Source organism: Neodiprion virginianus, chromosome 2 (assembly GCF_021901495.1).
Source record: "Neodiprion virginianus isolate iyNeoVirg1 chromosome 2, iyNeoVirg1.1, whole genome shotgun sequence".
NCBI lineage: Eukaryota > Metazoa > Arthropoda > Insecta > Hymenoptera > Diprionidae > Neodiprion > Neodiprion virginianus.
The window spans coordinates 32,515,675-32,525,924 of record NC_060878.1 but is presented as its reverse complement, the minus strand read 5'-3'; the positions used below and the strand labels follow the sequence as shown (position 1 = coordinate 32,525,924).

The 10,250-nt window shown below is 42.0% G+C and overlaps 1 protein-coding gene across 1 annotated transcript; it reads right to left on the bottom strand.

Moving 5' to 3' along the window:
• Window positions 1–651: 651 nt before the first annotated feature.
• On the bottom strand, window positions 652–9,883 carry LOC124298745 (transcription factor SOX-3-like). The gene is made up of 2 exons (XM_046751164.1): window positions 9,568–9,883; window positions 652–2,860 (listed from the first exon to the last, which is right to left on the bottom strand). Exons 1-2 carry the CDS (start codon window positions 9,768–9,770, stop codon window positions 2,170–2,172), a joined length of 894 nt encoding a protein of 297 aa, XP_046607120.1. The 5' UTR covers window positions 9,771–9,883; the 3' UTR covers window positions 652–2,169.
• Between the last annotated feature and the right edge of the window lie 367 nt (window positions 9,884–10,250).

Here is a 10,250-nt window from a genome sequence, read left to right as displayed (position 1 = left end):
AGTATAATGTGAAGAAAAAAGGTTGAACAACGTAACAGTACTCATCGTGTTTAATTACGACAGTCTGACTTAACCATGATATTTTTTTACGTAAAAATAGTTGATCGTTCTTAAAAAAATAATCCGAAAAAAAATCAATCAGCCAAATACCAGTTCGATCCAAGGAACGTTTCGATTCATTGCCAGAGCTTTATACATATAATTCCGTATGAGAAAGAGTATTCCAAAACGTATTCAGCTTTATCGGGGACGAATAGGCGGGCAGACAAACAGACGGACGGACTTGTCCACGTACGTAACATACCAACGTGTATTATAATAATACGTATATATACCGTGTAACGCCGGCAACGACGAGGGTGTTCGAACATATATAATATACCCACGCCGCGTTATACAGGTATATAGATATACATATATATACATACACACATGAGTTTGGCTTAGTTCGGCTGGCTGATCACCAAAGAGGAGATTTGCTTCCGTTGGAAAGCGTTTTTTGCCCCCTTCCCACCCCACCCCCCCCCCCCCTCCCACTCTCCCTCTTCTTTTTACCTCTCCCTTTCTCCATCGTTTTATAAAGTTTTTTTTTTATTTTTATTTTTTTTTTATTTATTCTTTTTCATTTTCTTTTTCTTCACTCTACTCCCGTCTTCTTTCTGTGCACTTTATCTTTCGCCATTGCCTGTATACACATACCCATGTATTACATGTACAACTACGTCAATTCGCGATTCGCGTGCAGACGTACACACACATATATATTATATACATACTCATGTCTAGGTAGAGGCATCCACTGTGATCTCGTAGGATAATACGTATGCGTTTCGTCTGAATTTCGTCGGACTCCGGGCATGTACAAGGTATACCCGGAATGGAACACTCCCGGGCAATTCGCCCTTTGTAGGATTTCGACTTAGCTATCTACGCGCAAGCTTTCATTTCGTACGTATATGCACAGTCGATCGGCTTATCGAATCCGTCCGTCTGTCCCTTTGCCTTGCCGCTTTTGGAAGAAATAGCGTCAAAGATTTTTTTCTATTCTCAATTATCAATTGATCTGCTCGTGTGTAGGTAGTTTTTTTTTTAAACCGCATTTAGATCCGGCAGGAGTTTGTACGCAACGAGTATACTTTGCCTTTTTTTATGCCTACCTATTCGTTTCTGCACGTGAGGAATTCTGCAGGAACTTGACAATATTTTCGTACCTCATTATTGCGTACCGCATGCGGGATCTGTATTAGGTTACGTGAAAGTCGATACCACGCGCGTACGTCTGTTCTTTCAATTTTTATATCATTATTCGAAGTGTCCTTCGAACTTCTCTTTCTGTTGTGCACGATTTCTGGTAAAGGGTGATTTTCAACAATCAAAGTGTTAATCATTGGTGCGCTGTTTATTAAACCGTGTGCGAAGGATAAAGTATTTAAGAAAGTACAAACGGTTCAAGGTTGCAAATGGTGTGAACAGAGAGAAAGACTGTATCTGTAACATCGGTGCTCTGCAAGTGATTGAAAAAAGAAAGAAAGAAAGAAAGAAGAAACTTGCGACAAACAACAAACGTGGTTTCTCCCTTCTTACTTGCAACTTGGCTGTTCAACTTGAAAATTCAATGTTCCGCTTGTCCGTGTCGTTTCAAAGATCGGACGTTCTTAGTCAGAGCATGATAAATCGAAATTAGCGAGTTCAACTGATTATGAGTAGTTAAGATAGGAATGCGTGTAACACGTACTACGCCGAGAAAAAGTTAAATAAATAACGATTGTTGGATAATCTCTCCGCGCTGTCATTATAGCAATATAATAAGAGAAGAGATCCGGTTTGAATATATCAGAGGAGTTGATTATAACCCGCGTCGCGGAATCGCGTGTAACATGTAACAGTTCACAGTCAAATTCACAATTGCTACTAAACGCCGTTGACCTTTGCGGGGGATCTGCAGTCCAATTCGAGATCCGCATCTCCGGGCACGGATCGGTTAACATCTTCGGCCGAATTTCTGTCCCCCGCACCGCAGGCCGCAGCGTTTACGGTGGTAACGGTGGTAACGGTGGCCCGAGGAATGGGCGACAGCATGGGGGGTATCCTCCACCAGTCAGGCGTCGTCCAGCCTGAGGATACGTGGTTCCCGCGGAAATTTAGATCCGGGAGAACCGGGAGCGGTCTTCATATGACGTGGTGGGAGGCGTCGGGGGGATTTCCGGTCAAGCTCGTAACCGAGAAGGGACAAGCGTCTACCGCCCCCGGCTTGACCGCTCCGTTCGACGAACTCCTGCCCGCCGTCGAACCCTCGAAACTCCTCTCCCTGTAGCCGGCATCCTCGTCGGGCGGCTCTCCGACCCCCGGCGAAGAGCCGACGTCCTTGCCGACCTCCTCCGCCTTGTTCGGTGCCGAAAATCGGTCCTCCGGTTTGACCAGGAGGTACAGCGGTCTCTTGGACTCGCTCGTTGGACTCGGACATCCGCAATTCGGGGCGCATGACTGGGTCCCGAGTCCGGGCCAGCCGGTGGCCGCTGCCTGGGAGTAAAAGGTGCTGCCGTATAACGCCTGGAAGGCCGAGAATTCCGCGGCGAGTTTACCCCCCGCGAAGTCGTCACCCAGCTTGTGGTGGAGGGGGTAGAGGGGGTAGGGAAAGGGTGGGAAGAATCGGGGTATCTTGAGGTCCTCGTGAGAGAGGAGGGGGTGCGTCGGCGGCGGCATTGGTGGCAGGAGGCTACGAGGTATTCCGCTCAACGTTTCTCCCGGCGACATCAACGGCGATAGGGAAAAACCGAATTTGTTCTCCTTCTTCACAAGCGACTTCGGCTTTCGTCGCGGACGGTATTTGTAGTCAGGGTGCTCCTTCATGTGCAGCGCCCTGGAACAGAGGACCAAGAAAACTTTGTTAGGGGGGCGTGAATCTCGACGTTCGGTAAACCTTGACACCGGGAACACTAGGAGGAATTCATCCGCAAGGGTCGCCCCGTGAATATGTAACCCGGTACTCTAGTACAATGCGCACCGTCCCTTCCCTGACATCGCGCTAAGGGTTCCTTTGCTGACCATGCTTGATGGAGTTGTTACTCCGAAATTACCGACTGCCGTTGACCCTTCACCCCGAAAGCCAAAGGAAGAATTCTCGTTTCCGTACCGTTAATGCGTTCTATGGTTGGTCCATGACCAGTGGAAAGGAACGGAAACAACCGAGGCGACTTTCATTGAGAAAAAAATGACACCGTGATCAGGTACAATATTTCATCATCACTTACGTTTTGTAGAGTGATTACGAGAGATTACACATTGACATATAATCTTACTTTGACCGGGTGATTTCTCTCAGGATTTCTTAAGATTGCGAAAAGATTTCTAAGATTCAAAATGATTTCTCATGACTACCGATTATTTATTGATGCAGAATTTTATTTTAATATTACTCATTTCACTTTCAATTCGGAGATTACGAAATCATTTCGAACGACGTCGAGTGGATGAGGTTATTCGATGTTACGTTACGTTGTTGCAATCCGTTTCTATACTGTACAGCGAATTTCGCTCGGTTTTCGAGGTCATTATTTTTCACCCTGCAAGAATTCAAGTCTAGAGCTTACACCTGTACGCATCAATTTGAAAAACCTTCCGTTGGTCACACCTACTTTCGAACGAACTTGTTCGATTTATGTTATACGGTACAATACAAGTAATTCCTTGATACGTGGATACCTACTCTTTGCTACCGCAGCGGTATTCCATTGCTGTCTTTATGCTATCACGGGTTTTTCTTGTCCGCTATATATTTCTTATCTGTTAGTGGTCCGCCTGCGTCAAAAGACTCGACAAATATCTCGTAGATGCAGACGCGTTTAAGTTCAGCCAGTGATAAGATATCCTTGAGGGCTTGACGCCTTGAGGTTATAGAGAAAGGTAAATTCGTTTACAAAGTCTTTATCCTCCCGCCGATTCTGCAAGGACGATCTTTTTTGACAGCGGAAACTTACGTCGGCTTTCAGATGTTATGAGTCAATTTTTATTTCACTCCATCGTTTGATACTCCCACGTAAATTCAATGAAATGTTATTGTATAGAAATTATATAGAAAATATTCAAGAAAATTCTAGCTGCACAGATGTGACCGGAACTTCGATTACCCTGCATACGGACAGGGAGAACTCACGCAGCAAACAAAACTATCGGTAAAAAAAATCCCCTCTTCAAGTTTATCTGTTTGTTTTTCTGTCTGTCAATACGCTTCGATAAGGTTAATCATATTAGGCACCTATTATTTGTCCATGATTATATACTACGTATACACACAGCCCCAAGAAATTCTCATTTTTCACCATTTCTTTTTTTTTTCATTACTTTATTTTGACTTTCTCTGGACGATTAGACTCAGGTTTAGTAGACAAGTACGCCAAAATTAATACGTTTCCATCATCCCTTCGTACGTTATACGGGCTTGGTCTTCAGAGCAATATATCTGTATGTCTGCACCTAATATTTGTTTCTTTGTTCACGTTTCATTGGGAAAAAGACTCCCGATACGCATTCTTTGCGGTGAATTTGCCTTGCTACGGTATCGATTGGCGGTCACCTTGTCTCGGGGCGACAATTGTCGTGAAATAACAAATAAAGAAAGACGTGGAAATGAAACGTCTGATATTTTCACCGCATGAATTTTTTAAACGCTTTTGTAGATTTCGTGAATGTATGTATACGAGCAAATTTATTTTTTTGATAAACAAAGGTGCTTGTTAATTGGATTTACATATATTGTACATTTTTACTTGTAATAATTACAAAATAAATCTGCTCAGATCGAAAATTAATTGAATGACCTGATTTTATAGCGGTTGATATGCTTTACAAAAAAAGTCGACAATATTTTGTAACGAGTCTAGTTTTTTCGCTGTTAATCTTGAAAAAAGTGATTTTTTACGTGAGTTCAACTTTAACCTTGAATAACTTTTGGAAGACTTGAGTTAAAAAAAAAAATTATTACAGACCTTTTCTGTAGAGCATCAAATTTCCTACAAATTCTGTATTAAACATTTCTGCACATTGACTCGTTACTAAGCTACAAAATTCGTAAGTAAGTAAAATCATTTCCCAGTGTTAAGTAAATGAAAAATGGAAAATGAAAAATTGCATTCAAGTACCACTAAATATTAATATTAACCCTTTGTGCGAATACCTGTTTTTTTACATTTTTTCTCTGTACACTTTTTCGAAGTGTTCTAGGCTGTCAAGAAATTAGAAAAAATTCCGGGTTTCTCTCCAAAATGTCAACTATCTTATACAAAAGTTGATAGTCTCAAAAGTTTGGAAATATTGTTTATAAAAATTGACATTTAGAAAGCTACTGTTCCCTAAAAGACCCAGTGTTCACACGGAAGGTCAAGGGCTCAAATTATAACAGGCGTCTTATTTCCTCTTCCGACAAAACTATTGGACATGTGATTTTGAAAAAAAAAACTAATCGAATTATTTAACCAGCCTAGTGTACATGTAATACGTATACAGCGTATCAAGCGCGGGGATATATGCAAACCTACATACATAACATAACGTGGCATACATATGTAGGTACAAAGGACTCTTTATTTCTTTGCCGGAGGGGAGCGATAGGCCGTGCGGGCAGAATTTGTGGCAAATATACCCCGCACCTACGTGTTAGGTGAGAGATACGGGAACAAAGAGCTGGCTAAGTTCCTCATATATCTTCGCGTACGAGCGGCGTTTCGGTCGGATTTTTTCCCTTTACATTTTTATTTCATTACTTCTCTTTATTTCATTTCTCGAGCACGAAAATTCATCGCTTCATATCGCAGGGCTCCCTTTCAACGAAACTGTAATTCCGACGTCGGAAATTCAAGGGCGATTTCCTGAAGATACTCGTACTCTTTGAATTATCGAGATCGGTTATACGTGGTTTATGGAAATGTTTCAAGTCCGCGAATTCGAGATGAAACTGAAAAAGACGAGGGCACCCGATTTTACACCGATGTCATAATCAATGGCGGAATGAGTGAAACGCGAATTATACTTCAGAGAGTCGCGGGAGCGTAGTACTTCTATTTGCGTATGTGCGCGTGTGTGTGTGCGTGTGTAAACTCATATGTACACCGAGTCACGAGCACGGGTGCAGGATTTTCCGCGCATTCTCCACAGCATCCGAATGGTCCGGAATAATAATTTCGCGACAATGTGTCCCGGCAGATAGGAGTCGGTATAGCACAAAGCGTAAATCAGCATAAACACTCGTAAAGCCTGAACAATAACTCAGCATAAATGCGTAAACACTGTAAACGTATTTGCGTACGTCTGTGTGAAACTTGGGGAATGGAGCGAAGTGTATACGTATACGTTTATACGCTGCACACGGTTTCACCCTGTTAAATGTAATCTTTACAACGTAGGTAAGCCGCCACATCCAACAATTCATATAATACACCGTTCGACTCGGCGTTTGTACACGGATGTTTTATTTGACTTTACCAAAACCCCGGAAGTAAAAAGGCATCGTTGCGTGATAAAAAATTGACCTTTGTCAGTCCTCGGTTTTTTTATCCACTGTTCCGAAGTATGTGGGGTTTTTTTTTTTTTTTATTACTATCCTGAATTGCGGACGAAGAAAACGAAATTTGACATTTCGTAATTTCTTGGACCTTTTCGTTCGTGCCAAGTTTCTATAACCTAATAAACGGTTTTAGACCTCACGAAATACTGTAAATTTATTTTCTCAAGCGGGTCAATTAAATTCAACCATTGTTCCGTTAATCGATTTATCGCTGCCTCTCACTCACGGTCCAGTTATATGACCCATGGACATCGTGCGCATAATTCCGTTTTGCCAATTCGAAGATTATATAAAGAGTAAAAACCGCGAACTCCTACGTTACTCGCAAAATACCCGTAAAAAATTTGAGGGGGATCGGAAATCGGAAGTATAAAGAATACCGGAAACTCCTCCGGAAGTAAAATACCTATACGTTTCATTTCTCAAACGGTGATGGATTTTCCCGGTTATCATTATATACAGATCATGGTTGACTTTCTGTTAACTACGAATTTTATCGAACGCAACTTGAATTTTGCACGAATCATTTTTCACGCGTAGTTGTATAAACCAAACGACTGGTTCTTCATTCTTGATATTCTTTTCACGATACAATGAGCCAATTTTTTCGCACATCTGTATTACGTTGTTCTAATTATTGTATGACTCTTTTGAATGTTGGAATTTTTTTATCTCTCAAAGTCAAATCGGCGCAAAGTCAACTGATCTCGAGCTCACCGGCCGAAATTCTTAGCCTTTGTTGATTGAAATATGTATTTATTTTTTGTCCCAGTTTTTTTTTTTTCATTCGATCATCAATTCGTTTGATCCAAACAAGACGCATCAAAAACTAGTAAATTTACTAAGATGAGAATCTCTCGATTAGAATAAAATTTACTTAGATCAAAGTTCTTTTTACTTCGATCAAGTAAATATTTTAGGGATTCAAAACACCTTAATTGTTTGAATACAACAAACAACCGTTGCATCGATTTTGAAGTCAGTAAAATTATTAGATTACAGTACGTCTTGTGAAACAAAATAGGGACGACAAATGCATGTATTTACTTGTTACAAAAGCAAGTTTTTTTCAGTGTTCAGTCCACGACTATTTTAATCTTTTACCATAACGAAAATTACAGTTCCTCAGGGTAAAAAATGTAAATAAATTTTGCGGCTGTAACCAGAAAATCTAACACGTGTTAGTATTATTTTTGATTATAGTCGCTCATCCTATAAAATTCTTTGTTTGCCACAAAATGATAAATTGATTTCGATCAATATTCAACCGGAAAATGTGAACTAAACAAACAGATTCAACCTCCCGACAACCAGACAATCCATCACCGGCAACTATAACACGCACGTTAAATAAAGTTACTTGCACCGGATTTTCTATTTACACGCATACGCAAAGTACAATTTTTCTCATCGCCCTCCACTCTTTCCCGTTTCTTATTGCTCGCACCACAGCTACGCTAGGTATCGCTGAAATTCGGCGTGCACGACCCGTCGGAGACGGTGATATGTTCCTGGATCCGCGAATCGTCTGTTTCCCGGCGTTTTTGCGTCGCGGGCAGCGATCTGCGGGGTGCAGGGACACCCGGCAGCCATATACCTTCAGTGGCTGGGCCATCAGCCGAAGCCGAAGGGTGAAGGTTGGGGGACGGAGGAGGCGAAATCCTTTTAAATCCACACAATTGCGACAATGGAGCTTTATTTGTTATCTAGAGGGCCACATTGTGAGCCGCTGCGAACCCATCCTGAGATTATACCGGCGGCCAATCGTACCGCAGATACAGCGGAACTCGCGCCCGTACCCAGGGTTTCACCCCCTTTCACCGACACTCTCTGCCCTTCTTCCTTTTCTTTCTTCCTTCTCTTTTTATCTTTGTTCTTTCAATCCCCTCCATCCCGTCATCTTCAACGGCTATCGCAGCTCGGCGTTGTCGTGAAACTGTGATCGCGGTTCCGACTCGGTTATCGCTAATTTAAACTCGCCGATATTTAGCGTAGAAGTATCTCAATTGTATCGTACTTGCGAACATTCCAAGAGACGCGTTTTTTAGTACCCGATTAATCGTTTTCCAAATCAACGGATCAGGCCTCGTTCAATCCGTCTTGGCTTATTAATGCTTCACCTTGTATTTCGGGTTCCACGGATTTTACCCAGGGTGTCAATTAAGCCTGATTCTTTCTCTTCATATGCCGAATGGAATGTTCCTAGTTCAATAAAAAAACAACTTACCACGTCGATCGCACGTCAGTAATTGAAATGCAAGATTCGAGTCCAGCGACATCGGGATTAAGGAGACACGAAAAATCATCGACAAACTGCTGGGGGTCATTCCGTGGGTCTCGTAGTTCTCGGCGGCGCGGTTCACTGGTCTAAATAAACTTGTACAACGTCGATTAAATATTCAGGGTCGGTAATAAAGGGCACTTGAATAAATACGGCTGGAGGAAAGGGGGATTTTCGAACGCTGCCGAAGGGATTAAGCTTCCCCTAGGCAACCCTGCGACTATCGCTGCGAATATCGCTACCTATCCCGCACAATGTTGCCCCTGAAAGCTGCACGGCAAAGCGCTGCCGGACTGGACGGCTAGCACCGGCAAATTATTGCGCCTATCTATCCGGCAGGAGATCGCGTAACGCCCCATGATTTAGCAACAATTTACCGCCGCATTACGACGACGAGGTTCGATCTTGTATCTTACAGGTACCCCGCCACGAGCCGTTTTCATCACCCTCTTTTTCACCCCTGGCTAATCATTATACGGCCACTCGAAGATTCTTCACGGCTAAATATACCTACACTCACTCGAAAGTTATTCATTATTATCAATACCGTGGGGTAATTACGAGAAAACTGTAATAAACTTGATGTTTTCCACGCTCCGCGGATCGTACAAGGACCTGGTAGATCAGGATTAATTTCTACCGTATAACGCCTGCACTCGTTTATCGACCAAGTTTCGTTCAACAATTATTGCGGTTTCCATAAGTATTTTATTGGAGCTAAACTCACCTCAGTCTTTTTGCCTCGTCGATGAACGGTCGCTTTTCGCCTTCGCTGAGAAGCTTCCATTCGGCACCGAGTCGCTTCGATATTTCGGAATTGTGCATCTTTGGATTTTCCTGCGCCATCTTCCGTCGCTGACCTCTTGACCAAACCATGAACGCGTTCATAGGTCGTTTTATATGCTCGTTGTGCATTGTTTTCGATGACATTATAAATTTGTTGTTTTCTTTTTGTTTTTTTTTTTTTTTTTTTTTTTTTATACAGCCAATCGCGGCCAGTGTCAACAAGCGATTATTTTCACGAAATGTCTTATTAGCATTGGAAAAATTGATCCAATACTAGTTGCAATTCTAGCTTGACGAAAGTAATTTGCTTTCCTTGATTCTTTTTTCCTTGATCTTTTATTTTTGACGGATGAAAAATTTCTCGTCAAATTTTTAATTGTTCGTTATAAATATGAAAACCACTTTTCCAACGAGTTGTTCTTATCTAGTCTGATGATCACAACAGGGGCGACGGTGGTGGCACACTTTTATTTTCATTCTCCTTTATTTGTTCATTTATTCATTTGCGTTAGCTCGATTGGTGTATTTTTAATTTGTCGTATATTTATTACCGTTTTTCCCAACGATTACAACACCTTGTTTTTCCTCTTCAACAGCAACAACAATCGTAGTTCAAATTTGGCA

Excerpts from the sequence above, each read along its gene's own strand:
- LOC124298745 (XM_046751164.1), bottom strand. The coding sequence starts at position 9,770 with ATGTCATCGAAAACAATGCACAACGAGCATATAAAACGACCTATGAAC. Across the intron at positions 2,861-9,567 it reads GACGAGGCAAAAAGACTGAG|GGCGCTGCACATGAAGGAGC; the intron begins GTGAGTTTAGCT and ends CCTCTGTTCCAG.